Here is an 18791-nt window from a genome sequence, read left to right on the forward strand (position 1 = left end):
TGTGTTTTTATTTTTTACTTACGCCTAATTCATTTACACGTATTACGTACATTTGAAGAAAAATAATTACATATAAAATCACTTGCTTTCAGGTCGTTTTACAACGATGTGAACACTTTTTTTAATTATTTCACGTATTCCATGTAATAAGAATAAGTAGGTGTTTTCAACAATTATAATACATAATTTAAACTTTCATTAATTATCCAATTCCAATTTGACTGAAACCATTCCAACTGATATGGAAGTGCGACAAAAAAAAATGTTCTTACAACATTTTTATCATGAAATGATAAATCTGTAGAATATTTTTTTTATACATTTGAGAATATAAAGTAGTGACAGAATACATTATTTCATGTAAGTATGTATTAAATAGCAACAAAAAGAGCTTTATCCTTATCGACAATCAATATTTTCAACAGTATGAATGAAATAGTAGATTCAGCTAAGATTAGGCTGCACAATTTCTTTTTTCAACTACTATGACGTGCTTATATACAAAGATATATGGTAGAATATATACAACTCTTATACAAAAAGTGAGAATAGTTTTCACGTGTTAAGATACTCGTGTCATTGAGCAGAAGTTCAATTTTGCTTGATCCAAAGTTTACATATCCGGCTTGTACCGGAATTAATTATTCATAATCAAAATTATAATTGGTCAAAAACAGAACAGTTTCAATAAAACTGAAGTCAACTTACCAAAACGCAATTATCTTGATGAACTTCTTTCTAAACCCGGCCACGTAACATTCAAACAGTCACATTTGAAAAAATCTTATTTGCATTACTGTGGCGAATTTATTCACATCACAATCGATATGGCGTCAAAATTCACAATCGATGTAAGTTAAATAATTCAATTCCTTGGTACAATGCCTCAAGGATCCTTGGTACAATGCCTCAAGGGCCTATTTTAGATTTAAGCTAGTTATTAATTTCGTTTACGTAGTACCACTGTATATATCTTGTATGTAAATACTGTGTTAATGTTAGTTAAATAATAATTTGAAGAATACCGGTATGGTATAAAAGACTGATCAGAATCTTATTATCAAATCAATTCCATGCATGGAGTAAACAGATAACGGTAAAGTACAATTTAATCGTAAATGTCGAGCACAAAGAACAGTTTCAGAAAAACGGAAACAAGAAAAATTACTAAAACGCAGTTACCTGATATAACATACATTTCGAGCAAGTACTCCAGCCCTGCCCAGAATCAGTCGCTGTCGTCGTCCGCCGTAAAGTCGTAAGGGCGGAACTTGGTCCTGAAGTCTGCCACGAAGGCGTCCTCTTGGTCGCGGCTGAGGAGGCACTGGCGCCAGTCAGCTTTGTCCTCGCAGTCGAGGATTTCGGCGCTTGAGAGAACGTCTCTGAAACAGAATTAGTACATTGTGCAACGTGGGGTGTAAGTTAAATATTGCAAACGAAATTATAGTTAAATCGCGACGGCTGGCCGGAGCGATTTATAGACTCGAGTTTGCAATATTATTACGTCCCGAGTTACACACAATATTTTTCATCACACTTGCGATACGAAAATGAAGGAAGGCCATTGCCACTTCATACATTCTGTGTAATTCGAAATACATTTTAACCTTTAATATGTTCTCACTACTGAGGTGAAAAATTATATGTGCAACACGAGAGCAAAGTTATTTTACATCTCGTGTTTTTGAGTCCCTCGCTATGCTCAAGATTCTAACAGAATCACTCGCTTCGCTCGTGATTCAATTATGTGTATAATCTTTGGCTTTCTCGAGACTCAAAATAAACACTCGCAAGAAAAACCAACTTTCCTCTCTTGTTGGACAAATAACTATTGTGCAACAGGTACATAATAAGGGCCGAAGTTACAAAACGAAGCGAAGTTGAGTTTTGTAAAGACAGGCCTGAGAATTTTAAGACCTAATTATGTACCGTTGCAGATAATATTTTTTCTAAGACAGCGGCAAACGCCTAAAATTAGAAATAAAATCAAAGTAATTATTGTTTTGTACATATTTGCCTAGAAGTCAGAATAAAAAAAAAACAACAGTTGCATAATATTGTATGAATATCCACAAGAACGCTGCTGTTAGGATTCTAAGAACACTGCACCGGGGCCCGCCGCGCGCGCTTCTTATGAAGTTGATTGATGAATGAACGAAATCACACAGGTACAAATAGGATGGAGATAAGAATTTTACAATTTAAATATGACACGGACAGTTTAATCTCTATCGGTTCCACTTATTTTTAGCTATCCATACTACGGCTGCCGTAAGCGTGACCCTTTCGTCATACAGTTTCGTTTTAGATAAGGATGTTTATAGGTTAACACATTCACTGTCAAGAACCCGCTGCGTGGGTTCATTTTGTATTGGAAATGGGGCGCTTGGCACTGAAAGTGTTCTAGTTAAAGTAGCATTGTTATCATGGTCTTCCTTTCGTTCGATGTGCTCAAATTACTGCACATTTGCAATTAAAACTGCACGAAGCCATGCGCTTGACGAGGAAGGAGACGGAGAAACCTGGTTTTCAACAGATGGACATGATGTCACGATCCTCAGCATTGAGGGAACGACTGAAGAAGACGTCTTCTGTAAGGTTGGGCTTTGGGCTGCTCAGATACCAGCAAAATGCCAGAGCAGTAGCATCTCTTGTGGTCCTGTTTCAATACCCTTGCATATGTAATGTCAGCTTACCTCCCGAACTGCAGCGGGAAATTCGGCTTGGTGTTGGCGAAGAGCTGCTCGCCGCTGGGCAGCTCGGCGTGGAAGTAAGGCATCCCGGGCATCGTCACCTTAATTCGTAAAAATTTGTTAATAACATTAAATTAAAAAATCCACCACACACTAACGGATGTACCGATTTTGATAAAACATGTCTAATAACCACCGCTAGTAAACTCGCTTTTAAATAAACGAAACCGCATCGAAATCGATTCACCCGTTTAAAAGCTACGGTGCCACAGACACACACGGGGGTTGAAAATACGGCATAATTAATGAATATTTTTTTATTGGGATATGTAAGTTATAATATAAATCGATTTTTTTTTATAAACCCTTAGCATAATCCCTTCACGCTGCACCCCGCAAAAGTACCGAAACGCAATTTTTGTAACTTTTAAAGAAAACTGTGGGTATAAAGTACAGAAAAAGTACGCTAAGTGGGGGTTGATTAGGCCAAGTTTTCCTTATCGTCAGGTGACAACCAAAACTCAAATTAATTAATTAATTGCTAAACAATTAGTGAGTTTTGGTTGCCACCTGACGATACATTTTTATTCAGAATTGTTAAATTACCTGGCTCATCTCTGAGTACGGCGGCAGCACCTCTATCTGCACGCTGTTGATGCCTGCCTCGTCCTGTTAAAACAGAAAAACCGTCAATAAAGCCTTATGGCTCACACAGCCGCAGCAACAGCAGCAGTTTGATTCTCTCTTGCGAACCGTTTTACCGTTAATAGTCAATATGATTAGTAAACAAACAGTACCATCCGGATTCTATACAGGTCCAAACTACTACTTCCTGAGCGATAAAGTCGATATTTGCATTCGTTTATAAACTTTATAGAATGGATAATAAAGTCGATATTAGCATGTTACCTGAAACACCTCGAGCAGCTGCGGCTCGCTGGCCCTCGGGCACCGGCACGCACTGTATGACGCGCCGCGGTAGTTCCTCTCGCTCGAATAACACGACTGCCTTGCCGTTATACTATACCATCATTATTACCGTCTTCTTCACTCTTGCTACGGCTATGCAAGTGTGAATAAGAAGTCTTATGACCTCGAAAATGAGTTAAGTTTGTGATGAGTTTAGAGTATAGACTCGTACATGTTGCGCAACGCCTCTTTAGACTACTTCCTCGGCGATAAAGTCAATATTTGCATTCGATTATTAACTGTATTAAATAAAAATAAGGTTGATATTAGCATACCTGGAACACCTCAAGCAGCTGCGGCTCGCTGGCCCTCGGCACCGGCACGCACTGTATCTGCATGTGCGAGGTTCGGAAGTTCCTCTCGAAGAACACTACCGCCTTACCGCTGGACGCGTACATGTTACGTAGCGCGTCTTTAAACTTCTTTATCTCTGACACTACTTCCTCGGGCGCCTGGAATGAGAAGCGAATTTTAGTGTGTTGTAATATGGTACACTTTCAAATGTTACATTGGAGAAATGGCATACCTACTTACAATTATATCAAAATTTAACCGAGCTACCTACCTCTTCTCACACTTCTCGCACTTGGCAGAATCCACCTTGCTAAAATAGCGAGGATGAGTATAAGCCATTTATGGGAAAAAAATATATTCTATGGTCCTATCTATTGTATGTGATCTATAAATTAACCACTTTCTTTATTATTATCAAAATCATGTCACATGTAGGAACGGACCTAGAATATACAACAAGCTCCCAGCGGAGATAAAGAACGCGGGTAGTACACAAATATTCTTTAAAAAATTAAGAAAATGGCTCTTAAACTATTCTTTCTACGACATCAAAGAGTTTTTAACCTACCCAACAATTTATAAATTGAATTGAATAATGTGTGTAATTTTATAATGGAATTTAATTGAATAATTGTGTTTAATTGTATAATTTAATCCTCATATATAATAATGCTTGACATGTAATATTTAAAAATATTTTATAAATTTTATATTCTTGAAATTGTGTCGCTTAACCTCAAACTCGGGTAAATCCATTCGACCCTCTTAGCAAATATCTACCCTATTACCTTTTCTTAATACCAAAATCGCATGATCTGTCAGATGGATTTACCCGAGTTTAAAGTTAAGCGACTCAATTTTTCTTAATGATGTTACTTTTAGATGTAAAATTGGATTTGTCTGACTGCTGTTATAGGCACAAAAGTAGATTGAAGGCATAGTAAAATGATTTTGTTTTCAAAATTTGTGCCTAATAATTTAAAGGCTCACAACCAAATAAATACATTTAATTTACAGATAACATCGCTCAATATTATGAATTTATGTAGCTCGTAAAGAATATCTTAAAAAATAATATAGTTATATGTAAAAAATCCGCAACGCAGGCTTCGTCAGGTGGCCACAAATACAAATCAGCAACATGCTTCGTCCCAAAAATACCAATGATGATATCCGCAACAGGCTTCGTCACTTTTTTTTTGTTTAAATAAAATAACCGTCACGAATCGCACCTGGCTCAAATGTCCCCATTACGCTGGCAGCGTTACCGCGCTGAATGGCCAACGAGATCGAGAGACCAGGTACGATCCGGACCGAGGGTCGCACCCCCTGTCCCTCAGCCGCCGACCCAAATCCCTCACAAAGTCCCTGGCCTCCACAGCCCAAGGTCCTGCAGTCTCGACTGCAACCGGCACAAAGTCGTACGTTGGTTCCAGGGCAGAGTACTTGGCATGCTTCATTTTAGCGGCATACTCCGCGGCAGTACCAGCAGACCTGACGGTGAGACTCAAGTGGGACGGCGCAAATGTACTCACGCACGTTGCATCCCACAAGAGGCATCGTCCCCTCTGCCATGGAACCAATGTCAGACCATCAGGCCTCTTGCCATCCGTGCGGCACAACCCTGGAGGCTCCAAAACGCAAGGAATATTGGCCGACACCAAAGCCCTGCGGATGACATCATTGATGGCATAATGCCTGGAAAAACGACCCGCGCACTTCATGCAGCTAAGGCCATGGTGACCGTCTTCTTCAACCATGACCCCACAAATGCACCGATGTGCTTCGCACACCTTACACCCCAAACGCAAGGCAACCGCGATTTTCTAAATTATGTTAATCCGTCTATCAATTTTGATTATAAGTAGAGATCTTATACTTACTTTAAGAACCGATTGGTGATGTGTAATAGGTAATATCAAGACATGGTCCGGAGTGAGAGGCCCCTTGGGTAGAGCGAGATAGCAATGCTCGCCCACACATATCACGAGGTGCTTCTCCACGGTGGGGGACGCCAGGCAGAACCAGCATTGATCTGCGGATATAAAAGATAAGATAAATACTACCGGTCAATCTTAAGGTGCCGTAGGTTCAGAGAACAGTTTTTGAAAATTACACAAAAAAAAACTCTTGTTCCGTTTCTGCGTGAAACAAACCTACCAAAAGCGCATGATAATCATTTATTAAATGACACAATGACGGCGCGTTCGTTAAAGCTAAGTTGGTGACATACTCGCAAATATGACATGGTTATGGTGGTTTGGTTGAAACATTACTTGTCTAGCAGATTTCTCACAGTCATGGAAATATATCAGACACATTTCATCACTAAAAAATACCTTTCTAACCTACAATTTTTAATTTAAGGCGTTATTTGAAAGCCGGGTCCACACAGAGCAAGCATACGCGCGAGGCAATTTCCTCGCGCACAAAACGGCCGGTGTAGACGTGCCTCGGCCTAGGCGCGCGTGTTGTATCGACATTTTTAGACGTGCCTCGCGCGCGCCGCACACTGGATTACACTGGGCGTTTTGTGCCGAAGAAATTGCCTCGCGCGTATTCTCGCTCTGCGTGGACCCGTGGGCTAATGACGAATAATGTTGACCAGACTATAAAACTCAGATTTCCTTCAAATTAGATTTGAATTTACGAGAACCAAAAGACAATCCGGCTCTGAAATCAGAAGCATCTGCAAAGTGCCGTAAACAACTCTTATGGGGCTACAAACCTTGATCAAATTCCTTCCTTTTTCTCTCTTGATGGTCACCCTTCCTTTTTCTTTTGCCGCCATGGTCGTCATCCCTCGCGTCCATGTCGTAGAAGAATTGACCGTTGCCAGTAAACTGCAACAGAAAAACCAAACCTCATTTAATGCTCAGTAATTTTGATCCTTATGCCATTCTTCGTAAGAGTCAATCTCAATACAAAGGTTTTTAAATTCCCCAAATGGCATCTGTTTTAGGCAGTATCGGACACATTACACCAGAAATTAGACTGCATATTCTTTCGGGAAAACAAGACACAATTTTCGTTTTTTTGTATGTATATCAGCCACCAAAGTTTATCTAACTTGTTTTCACGAAGCAGCTACACACAAATCGAACTACCTAGTGAGGATCTTGCCTCACAAAGCTCTGTTAGTTAAGACGTGTTTCTCTCAAGGCATCATAAAGGCGCGTGCGTTTGCCACTGCTACACGCGGCAACTTCGCCACGAAGCGAACCTGCTCTTAAAATACCGGTAAAATTCGTTTGTAAAAACCTATCAGTTTGACATTATAGTTGAATTTTACCTTGACAACTTTCCCTGGCTGATGTTGTTTCAAGAGCTCCGGATCGAAAGGACACGCCGTCTCGTCAGTAGTGGCTTGCAGCAAATCAGTCATACGCATCTTACTGATGGACTGCAGGGAACATGCATAGATCCACTTCTCTTTATCCTTGTTGCCCACGGCCGCTAACGCTATGAACCGAGTTGCGCTTTCTCTGTAGTCTTGATGGACACTTAAGTTTCTGTAAAAAAGGCCATATGAAATTATTTATTTTTATTTACAATGGTTTATATTTGGTAAAAACCACATTTTTTTACCTAATTAATGTGGGTAAATAAGTTTTGAAACAATAATTTAAGTTGGATTACAAAGCAAAAGTAACAACAACATTTTGTACAAATTTTCAAAAAGTTTACGACAGGAACATTTTTCTATGAGCCTCCATCTCCAATTTTATAGTATTTATTTAAATTAAATCTTTTTAATTTATAGGTCTATTATAATTTTTTGTAATTAGTACTGATGTAAATATCTGTAGAAATTAGCATGTAATGTTACCTGTAAGGCTGCCTCTCGAAATATTTATTTGTTGAAGGCACCAAATGATACCTTGGTTTTATATGCATAGTTAGCCATGCTATTAAATCTGATGTTCTTTCTTGCTCTACTTCTATCTGAAAATAGAAAATAATTTTCGTTCAGGGTCATAAAAACATACAATAAGATTTTAAAAATAGATATTGTATTAGCATAGAAATATACATACAAGTGAATGACCTTTTGGCTTGTCTTGGCAAGTGCCAAAGTATTTACTATCATGCCCAAGATCGTATACCTCGTGCTGCCCACCATACTAAATTATAGCTAAGCAAGTTTGAATCTACTTGTATTTTTAATTGGGTTGAATTTCATTTGTTCGAAAATATTACGACAGAAACTAAATGCTACTTTGTTTTTAATGATTAATATTTTCATATTTTCATCAATAAGAAACCTATGTCTATCTTTTTCTAGCATCTCTCCTCTTGCTAAATTTGTTTAACATATTTTGACACCCTTCAGGACCCAGGCATTTATACATATATCTTACTGATGTTGCAGGATTTTATAACAACACCATATGTCATTGGGCACTACAGGGTTTATAAGTAGACAAGCCTAGTTATTACCTTTTGATTTTCATCTTGCTGTATCCCCACAGGCCACAGAGTAGTAATCAGTATGTCAACGCCTCTATACTCACTCTGGCCCCGGAAACAAGCATCTCTCACGGCACTGCAATCGCTGGGCTCAAATGTACACATGGGCATGTCTTTGCCGAGCTCTCTGCGTGATAAACCGCTTAAATAGGCTATTTTTATATCTTGGCTTGTTGTGAAGATGCCCCTTATGCCTGGAAATATTAATTGTTAATGATATTAATAGATATGACAGCCATTAGTCACAATGGTCATTTTGTTGAGTGTTGCATTGTTGTGTGTTTTGTGTGAACTGGATCTTAAAATGAACTCCAAATTTTAAAAAAAATTACAGGTTAAAAACAGATGTGCTAATTAATCTTAATTTTCAAATGACTTTTTTTTTATATGACAAAGTACAAAATTGTTTGTAACTAAATGAATGTCTTACCCATATAAACCACATTTGGGACAATTTCAGATCCTTCTTCACAGTAGTATTGACAATGATCACTGTTGTTTGGCCCAAAAACATAAGTAGTTACTGGAACTAAAAACAATCAGGTGTTACAAAACCTAACCCTTTGAATGTAGTGCAAAAATTCCGTTCTTTATTTTTCTATGATTTATCTAAATAAAATTACCTTTCCTATAGCCCATCTTATAAGCATCCAATTGTGAATTGTCTTCGCCAAAGAAATTTCCAACGCATAGTAAGACATCAAACGGGCCAGACTTCTTTACTATGGTCTCAACGCGGGAAAATAAACTGAGGTAGTTCCCATTCACGTCGCCGCAAAACAAGCTAAAGGAATAAATTTGGGTTAGTAAAAATACATTCGAGGAATAATACGTCAAAAATGCGTAAAGAAACATTACGTTTTCTGCTTTGATTGATCTGCAAATGTTGATGAAGAAGTTACGGTTGAAGACATCGTCGTAGTCAAATAGGGGTTCCTTTACTATAGGTTAGAGTTTTACCCAATACTCAAGACAGATTGCTGGAACTATTATTAAGTAATAAATCCAAGTCACATAATAAAGCAAAGAAATATTTGATTTTTATTTCCAATTTTGGACTGTAAATACAACGCAGCGATTGGCATTGGCACTTTGTGCCGACTGTCAAATGTCAATGTCAAATTGTCAAAATAAAAAACAACTACCGGGCTGTTCAAGCACTACTTTCGTTTTAAGTAAAATCAGCAGTTATTTCATCTACTTAGACAAACATTTTCACATTGTGTATTGGCCAGCCTGATTTTAATTTCAAAGTGACATTTTTATTGTCTGTTGTCTTGTCTGACTGTGACATGATATGATATGGTGGAAATGTCAACTTTGAACTGGCTAAGAAATGATGCTACGCTACTATTTGGTGTTATTTTTGTTTGTTTATTAGCGATTTCTATAATTTCGAGTAAATCATTTACGTTTTTAACTGTGCAACAATGGCTTCATCGAGTAAGTTGCCTGGCACTGGCTTAGAAGATGTCGGTGTTCCCGGACAAGCCTTCCTTCGAGACGCACTCACGAGCTGCACGGATCCCTTGAAAGCTATAGAAGAATTTCAACTCGAAAACGGTATACTGTTGCCTTCATTGAGACCAATGCTGCCCCTACTCGATCTCCATGGCGTCCGCAGACTAGATTTCCATACATCGGTTTTAGAAGAGTTGAGAGATAAACTGACATCGCACATCAATGAACTGGGCTCTAAAGAGAACAGGGAGCATGACAAAAAACTCAAGGAATTGCTCAATAAAAGCTTTTCAGTTGTACGAGTGAAGGCTTTACGACCAGTTATAATGAGTATTCTTAAGAATACACCACATATTGACGACAAATTCCTCAGAGTTTTAGTAAGGGATAGAGAACTGTATAATGACACAGATACTGAAGTGAAACGACAAATTTGGCAGGACAACCAATCCCTATTTGGGGACGAGGTATCCCCATTATTAAGTCAGTATATCAGAGAAAAGGAGAATGTATTATTTGACCATGAGAATCTTAACAGTTTGTTCTTTTCACCTTCACCAAAAGTCAGAAGACAAGGTGCGGTTGTGCAGAAACTTGCTCACATGATTGGCAATAGTGTTAAATTATATGACATGGTACTGCAGTTTCTCCGCACCCTATTCTTGAGGACAAGGAATGTACATTATTGTACACTGAGAGCTGAACTATTGATGGCTCTCCATGATTTGGAGATCCAAGACATTATTTCTGTTGACCCATGTCACAAATTCACATGGTGTTTAGATGCTTGCATCAGGGAGCGTAATGTAGACATTAAAAGGTCCAGAGAACTGCAAGGATTCCTGGACAGTATAAAGAAAGGTCAGGAGCAAGTATTGGGTGACCTATCCATGACCCTATGTGATCCATATGCTATTAATTTCTTGGCTACCTCAGCCATTAAAATCCTGCAACATTTGATAAACACTGAAGGTCTTCCAAGGGACAACACCATACTTATACTCCTGTTGAGGATGTTGGCCCTAGGACTGAGTGCCTGGGTCATGATAGACTCACAGGAATTCAAAGAACCAAAGCTAGATAGCCAAGTGGTAACAAAATACTTACCAGCATTAATGTCCCTAATGGTGGACGACCAAGTACGAGCCACTCATAACAAACTGCCCCCAGATGAAAGGGAATCGGCTATTACAACTATTGAGCACTCTGGGCCCCCTCCTGATGCCTGTGAGGCTTACATGCGAGAGAGTTCAGTTTGTGGTGTCCTAGCTATGTATTACACCCTGCATGCTGCCAAATTGCGTGACCGTGGAGCCTTACTCAGAATCCTCAGTATCCTGGGCAGTTGTAAAGACGGCAGAGCATATGAAGACCCCTTCTTACATGCACTTGTTGCACTATTAATTCAGCTGCCTGATGAGTTCCAAGGTGAAGATTTCAGTACAGTTTTGTTTGATGAATTTTTTTTTGCTGGTCTATCAAAAGACAATGTCACTAGACATTTATTGAAGCTGCTTTGGTATATACATCCTAAGCTACCGGAAACTAGGATACAGACACTCATGAAAGCGTTGCAACCTGGTACACAACACAATGAATCTGTACACAAGCTGTACGAGACTTTACAACAGAAGATGACTGTGCAAATAGAACCCGCGGGGCCGAGCACTACTGAGATGGAGTACCTCGACTCACCACTTATGAGTGTGCCCACTCCTGCGCCTTTTCACATGTAATATTTTTATGTATTTAGCAATAAGGTTTATTTACATTTTAATTATAAAATAAATTTATAGCATAGAGAGTTGTTTTTCCTTTATGCATTTATGCCATTCAAAATTCAGTGCAGTAATTTTTATATTTTGAACTATCTGTATCTAGGATGCTCAATGATTTTCAGAGTAAGTCATGATGGTTAATAACAACAGAACCGCACACGGCTACTAAGATGCAGAGATGCGAAATTGAGTCATACCAAAGAGAATTAAGAAGACATAGAGTGCTCACTCCATACTAGGGAATGCAAACCGGTTTTTAATTGTACGGCAAAACCGGTTATTAACCGAAAGTTCATACAAATGAAAACCGGTTTGCATTCCCTACTCCATACATCGGTTTTGTTAAAAGACTATTGATTTCATAGTCTACTTACTTTACTCTTTTCTTTAGTCTACATCTAGCGTCAAGTAGTACTGCTACTCGACACTAGATGTCACATGTACCGCGACTGACGAAGTGTAGGTATGGCTCAACAATTTATAACTATAGTTGGTCAAGCAAATCTTGTCAGTAAATAAGAACAAAGAAAACTATACACATTCCGGGCGCCAGCACCAGTGCAAGACAAAGACAGTATGACTCTTTCCGTCTACGCCCGAAATAAGACTGTCCCTTGACAAACTATATTATATAAGATAATAATGTAGTCTTTTTGGTAACAAAACAGATGTATGGAGTGAGCACTCTATGTCTTCTTAATTCTCTTTGGTTATACCAAAGAGGATATAATAAGATAGAGCGGTACTGTCATAGTAAATTTTGTAACCACAGTAAATTCACTGCCATCTATCGACACACTTTAAAACTAAAAATGAAGATTTATAAAAATACGATAAAATGTATTTAAATATGGATAAATGATTTTTTTTATTTGCATTAACTATTTTTATGATTTTGACCCATGTTCTTTCACTGATATGCGTTAAAATTGTTAAATAACAAACGAAACCGTCAACGCCATCTATACGACAGTAGGCCAAAGCTAGTAGCGCCCTCTGATCAAGAATCAATTTTTCTTGATTTTCGAGGCACGTTTTTTCCTTAGACTGTATCCATCTATTACGGAGTTATATCTATCTTTGGTTATACATAGCACTGAACTGCGTCATATCATATGTTTGTGTTGGTTTGTGTAAATGAATTGACTTAGCAGTTCGAAAAGTAGTTACCTTTACAATATTTTACACTCCTGAATCAATTTATCCTATTGGTGTAGATACAGTAACTTCCAATAGTTACCAGATAAAAGCTAGTCACTAAAGTCAAATAAATAAAACAAGGTAATTAAAATCTGTAAATATTTATTAGTATTGACTTAAAACAACAGTTTTACAATTAAAGTACATTACTGGACGTTACAATAATCTATTTTATGGACGGACATCTGAGCACAATCATGGCAGTTAATTATGTTACTTTGATCATACAAAGTTTGTCATTGCTGATTTAGTAAGTTAAAAATACATATTAGACTTCGCGGAATAGGCCACTACTATTCTAGCTGTTTAAAACTTGGCCTGTCCGCAAGATGGCGTTTAGTGGGCGCGTCGCTCGGGCTTCAGATCCAGGGAGTGGAGAGATCGGAGGGAGCGGGAGCGCTCGAAGAGGGAGGGGTCCGTGTAGATGGGCTCGCTGCCGTCGTCGAAGGCGTTCGCCAGGCGGCCCGCCGAGCCGGCCTCCTCGCCGACTTCGGCGAACGTCCTACCCAGACCACTGGAAATGTAAAAAGTAAATTATTTGTATGAAATAAAACTATGAAAACGGATTATATCGCGTATATTGAATTTATAATACATCCCGACGTTTCGAACTCTTTACAGCGTTCGTGGTCAACGGGTGACTGAGGAAAAATTACAAAATGCAAAAATACCCACATACTAAAATAATGAACAATCATAGACTACAAACTTTAAGGCTGGTTGTACATGCAAAATCGGTTCATAAGGCTAGTTATACACTATAATTATTTTTCAAGTAAAGATATATATATATACGCGATAAAAATAAACTATGCCGGCTCCAACCCTACACCACGGACCCGAGAAGATTTAATTCCCTCCTAAATTGTAGGAGGGTATCCCAATATGGGACCGGCAACAAACTCGGCGGGACACATCTTTTCAAAACATCAGAATGTCCAGCATCATCCAACACTACGGTCTCACAGTCTATGTCTCGCTTGCTCCTTTATCAGGTGGACTACAGGATCCCAAGCTGGTGGTAGAGAAAAGCCATCTTCCCTATTAAAGTTTGGATATTTCTTAATCTCAATGGCCTCGCGCAGCATTCTGGGTATGTAACGCTTCTCCTTGGCAAGAACCAGAGGCTTATCAAACTTGATTGAGTGATTGGCTTTATCCATGACATGCTCACAGACAGCAGACCTAGGTCGACGGTGCTTGACATCAGCTATGTGTTCCTTCACCCGAGTGGAAATGCTCCGTTTCGTCTGCCCGACATATGATAGGCCACACTCACAGTCCAGCCTGTACACTCCTGCAGTCTGTAGAGGGGTATTGCATTTTACAGGCCTCAGGAATTGTGACATCTTCTTCATTGGCTTGAAATATGTTTTTATAGAAGCACGCTTCAAGATGTGGCTGATCCTGTCCGTGACCCCCCTGACAAAAGGCAGAATGGCAGGCCTGCGCTCGACTGTGGGGATCTTAATGTGGGACCTCTGGTTGACCCGCGGTATCCTGAGCTCGTTTGCCTGGAGCGCGCGCCTGGCATGCTGGAGCTCCGCGGCCAGATGCTGGTCATCACATATCCTCTGGGCTCTCTGAAACAAAGATTTGCCTACTGTAACAAGTTGACTGGGATGGTGATGCGATTTGCCATTTAAGTACCTATCAGTATGAGTAGGTTTCCTATACACAGTGCGACCTAGGGTGTTATCAGGATTTCTTTTTACCAATACATCTAAGAAGGGGAGAGAACAGTCTTTTTCCAACTCCATAGTAAATTTTATTTTGCTATGGATGGAATTTATTTCTTAGATGTATTGGTAAAAAGAAATCCTGATAACACCCTAGGTCGCACTGTGTATAGGAAACCTACTCATACTGATAGGTACTTAAATGGCAAATCGCATCACCATCCCAGTCAACTTGTTACAGTAGGCAAATCTTTGTTTCAGAGAGCCCAGAGGATATGTGATGACCAGCATCTGGCCGCGGAGCTCCAGCATGCCAGGCGCGCGCTCCAGGCAAACGAGCTCAGGATACCGCGGGTCAACCAGAGGTCCCACATTAAGATCCCCACAGTCGAGCGCAGGCCTGCCATTCTGCCTTTTGTCAGGGGGGTCACGGACAGGATCAGCCACATCTTGAAGCGTGCTTCTATAAAAACATATTTCAAGCCAATGAAGAAGATGTCACAATTCCTGAGGCCTGTAAAATGCAATACCCCTCTACAGACTGCAGGAGTGTACAGGCTGGACTGTGAGTGTGGCCTATCATATGTCGGGCAGACGAAACGGAGCATTTCCACTCGGGTGAAGGAACACATAGCTGATGTCAAGCACCGTCGACCTAGGTCTGCTGTCTGTGAGCATGTCATGGATAAAGCCAATCACTCAATCAAGTTTGATAAGCCTCTGGTTCTTGCCAAGGAGAAGCGTTACATACCCAGAATGCTGCGCGAGGCCATTGAGATTAAGAAATATCCAAACTTTAATAGGGAAGATGGCTTTTCTCTACCACCAGCTTGGGATCCTGTAGTCCACCTGATAAAGGAGCAAGCGAGACATAGACTGTGAGACCGTAGTGTTGGATGATGCTGGACATTCTGATGTTTTGAAAAGATGTGTCCCGCCGAGTTTGTTGCCGGTCCCATATTGGGATACCCTCCTACAATTTAGGAGGGAATTAAATCTTCTCGGGTCCGTGGTGTAGGGTTGGAGCCGGCATAGTTTATTTTTATCGCGTATATATATATATCTTTACTTGAAAAATAATTATAGTGTATAACTAGCCTTATGAACCGATTTTGCATGTACAACCAGCCTTAAAGTTTGTAGTCTATGATTGTTCATTATTTTAGTATGTGGGTATTTTTGCATTTTGTAATTTTTCCTCAGTCACCCGTTGACCACGAACGCTGTAAAGAGTTCGAAACGTCGGGATGTATTATAAATTCAATATACGCGATATAATCCGTTTTCATAGTTTTATTTCATGAGTAACTATCGCGGTAACCGAAGACAATATTAAATTATTTGTACTTTTGTGTAGGCGTTAGGATTTTTACTGGCAAAACTTATCAACTAAACTAATCGCTGCAATTGTTTCTTTTCAAATCGGAATTTGTTGGACGTTTACTTAGACCTTAATAGTCAATCACAGACAGACAGACAGACAGACTTAATAGACATTCAGCTCTAGAGGTATTATTCGATCCAGTATCTATCTAATCTAGGTACATATTCGTTAGTCAATGCTGATAGTTATGACGCTACGTCTAAGTAGTTGCATTTATATTTCGAGAACGAGACTTCCTCGTGATCTTCATCGTATTTACCGATTCTTTCGCAGATTCACGAAATCAGAAAGCACCTTTTCGATGACTATACCTAGTTGTTTGGTGTAGCTAGTTATGTTGAACCTGGTAAAGGTTTGTGCAGATGCGAAGCGGAGAAGAGCGACGTACGAATGAGTTGTCGGCCCGCAGAGCAGACGTCGCACTTGACGCTTGGTTGTTCTTACACACCACGCACCAATAACACCTGAATTGTGAGCCTGGGTTACCTCAGCGAAAAAGGCTTGTGCAGATGAGAAGCGGAGAAGAGCGAGGGACGAGTCGGTCTCGGACCCGGCGTGACGGGTCGCAGCGGAGGCGCCGCGCTGGACGCATGGATGTTCTTGCGGACCACGCGCCAATAACGCCTGGAATAAGAAGTATTAGGTAATAAATAAATACTGTAGCACCTATATAAAAAGGTTATAGCACAACATAAACAAAGGTTATAAATACCTGTAAATGTATAAGGCCGCGAGCAGCATCGCCAACAACAGGGACAGCAAAACGCAGAGCGCTACGAGCAGCGCGCGGTAGTGGTGAGGCGACACGCAAACTCCTACGGCTGCGACGACTGGTGACGAGTCCGGTCCGCTTTCTTCTAACAACTCATTTCGGTTGTCGAACACCTGAGACATATTGTTTGTTTAACGTAGTTGATAAGAAACCCTTTCAGTTGCTACACTTGGAACCCCACTACTCCTGCACCAAAAAATATCATAAATCATTTTAATGACTAATAAGTATGTAAGTTTAATTGTGGGTTATTCAATCTATTTTCCCGTAAAATAAAACTTAGTACCTATGTAATTGCTTTTAATCTTCCCACCATGAAAATACACCCTTCAACTTGAGTTGCAAAACTAAAACAAACTTTAAAATATTTATTTTACACTTATGAGCAAAGCCAGTCTAGGCAAGGTCTACGGCCTAGACCTTTTTCTTAATCCAGTTTTTGTTACCTAATTCGTTTATAATTAAATATATCCAGTCAATAGTCCTAGACAGAGCCTAATTATTTTATTAAAGAAAATCCATTCAGCAACCAAAAGCAGATAAATCTTACCTCAATCATCTTTCTGACATGGCTGGGCGTCTCCTGCACCTCGTTCTTCAAATACTTGTCCACGCTCGCGTCCTCAAACGACACCTTGTACACAGCATCCCCTTTGTCATCCTTCTCCGGGTTATCGGTCTTCGAGTCCGTGTCGGCTTCGGCGGTGTCGTTGGCGATCGTGAGCGTCCCGTTGACGTCTCGTCGGCGGCGGCCGAAGGATGGCTCGGAGCGGCCTGTTTGACTCGGGCAGTACGCCTGTGAACAAAATTAGGTTGAATGTCTATGAATCCTAATAAATTCCAAGTATGTATAATTGGAACCACCTCTCGGCATTAAGTAAATACCTAGAGGCTTTTCTTGATCTATTATCAATTAAAGATAGACGGTTTCTCAATCAAAAGCAACGTCACAAGGCCTGAATTACACTTGTAAGTTTTACTTACGTAAGTAGGGACACAGCTATACTACGGAATGAGATATGAATCTTATCGTTATCTTATTCTAGCAAATAGCTTTGTCCCTACTTACGTAAGTATAATTTACAAGTGTAATCCTGGCCTAACACCCAGAACTTCTACTTACTATAGGGTATTTGACTGTATTAAAAAAAAATATTACACCATGCATGTACCATTAGATTAATAAAGAAACGTGGACAGCAGTTATTTTTAGACGCAATTTCTATTTCAAAACTCGTATAAAACTATAAAGAGTAGGTAATTTGATTGTGACGTCACATGCTAGTGTTTCATATAAATTCCATTCCATTCCAGTTCGAAAAAAAAACTGATTTGACTAGTAGTCAAATGAGAGTCAAATACCCTATTGAAGCAGATATTAAACCAAACCGAATAAAGAATAAACAGGGATCTAAATCGTTTATTACCTATCCTATTTTTAAGTCTCGTATAAATAGGTACTTATGTTTTTCCATGTGCAAAAGTTCACAATTTCGAAAACTTTCCGTCGGCATATTAATAATTTCGATAACGCTTAATAGTTTATATTTAGGCATTTAGGTAATGTAATGTTTATATTCCAGAGTGCATTTTGATGCATTAACGTCAGATACATTTAGTTAGGTCGTTGACGTATTCAATTGATTTTACGGGACATAAAAAGATAAACACAAAACAAGGGTTAACTAGGTCAGGACGATCACGCCGCTATCAATGCTATCTTCAAGAAAGCGAATATGTAATCGACATATGTATCGAGGTATGTTTGTTACTTGTACATCGTTCTTTAGGATTAGGAAAAATTACAAATTTGCCCACGTTACTTTCTTTATTTCAGTCATTCATATTTTCAGTTTCTCCGGTTTTAGGCCGAAAAAACGTATATTTCGACTCTCTCGAGGGAATAGAAATTTATACCTATACAGAACTATGAAATTTGGCAAGTAATATCGTCATACACTACAAGTAGTACCTACTACCTACAGTGTGGATCATAGTTCAACAAATTGCGGGACCGTGAGTATGGGTCGAAACTTAAGTTGGATTCCTATACATTATCAAACTAAAATTGACATGATAATATTAATTCAG

General features: G+C 39.4%; 3 protein-coding genes across 5 annotated transcripts in view; 1 reads left to right on the forward strand and 2 right to left on the reverse strand.

The window, feature by feature from the left end:
* Positions 1 to 18: 18 nt before the first annotated feature.
* On the reverse strand, positions 19 to 9507 carry LOC134749417 (CWF19-like protein 1). The gene is made up of 12 exons (XM_063684340.1): positions 9285 to 9507; positions 9050 to 9210; positions 8857 to 8955; positions 8397 to 8620; positions 7786 to 7901; positions 7249 to 7468; positions 6685 to 6799; positions 5840 to 5991; positions 3938 to 4114; positions 3300 to 3362; positions 2697 to 2794; positions 19 to 1382 (listed from the first exon to the last, which is right to left on the reverse strand). Exons 1-12 carry the CDS (start codon positions 9338 to 9340, stop codon positions 1229 to 1231), a joined length of 1635 nt encoding a protein of 544 aa, XP_063540410.1. The 5' UTR covers positions 9341 to 9507; the 3' UTR covers positions 19 to 1228.
* Positions 9508 to 9738: 231 nt separating this feature from the next.
* On the forward strand, positions 9739 to 11689 carry LOC134749592 (negative elongation factor B). Its single transcript, XM_063684596.1, has one exon. It carries the CDS (start codon positions 9857 to 9859, stop codon positions 11621 to 11623), a length of 1767 nt encoding a protein of 588 aa, XP_063540666.1. The 5' UTR covers positions 9739 to 9856; the 3' UTR covers positions 11624 to 11689.
* A 1252-nt stretch (positions 11690 to 12941) lies between these two features.
* Positions 12942 to 18791, reverse strand: part of LOC134749398 (uncharacterized) — a 49704-nt gene continuing 43854 nt past the window's right edge. For all 3 annotated transcript variants that reach the window (XM_063684317.1, XM_063684318.1, XM_063684319.1), the window contains 4 exons: positions 17251 to 17496; positions 16641 to 16813; positions 16415 to 16552; positions 12942 to 13379 (listed from right to left, as the gene is read on the reverse strand). In XM_063684317.1, coding sequence (XP_063540387.1) covers positions 13202 to 13379; positions 16415 to 16552; positions 16641 to 16813; positions 17251 to 17496 — 735 coding nt within the window. In that variant the 3' untranslated portion in view covers positions 12942 to 13201. The remainder of the gene's footprint in view (positions 13380 to 16414; positions 16553 to 16640; positions 16814 to 17250; positions 17497 to 18791) is intronic.

The sequence above is a fragment of the Cydia strobilella genome, chromosome 18 (assembly GCF_947568885.1).
Source record: "Cydia strobilella chromosome 18, ilCydStro3.1, whole genome shotgun sequence".
In the NCBI taxonomy this organism is placed as follows: Eukaryota; Metazoa; Arthropoda; class Insecta; order Lepidoptera; family Tortricidae; genus Cydia; species Cydia strobilella.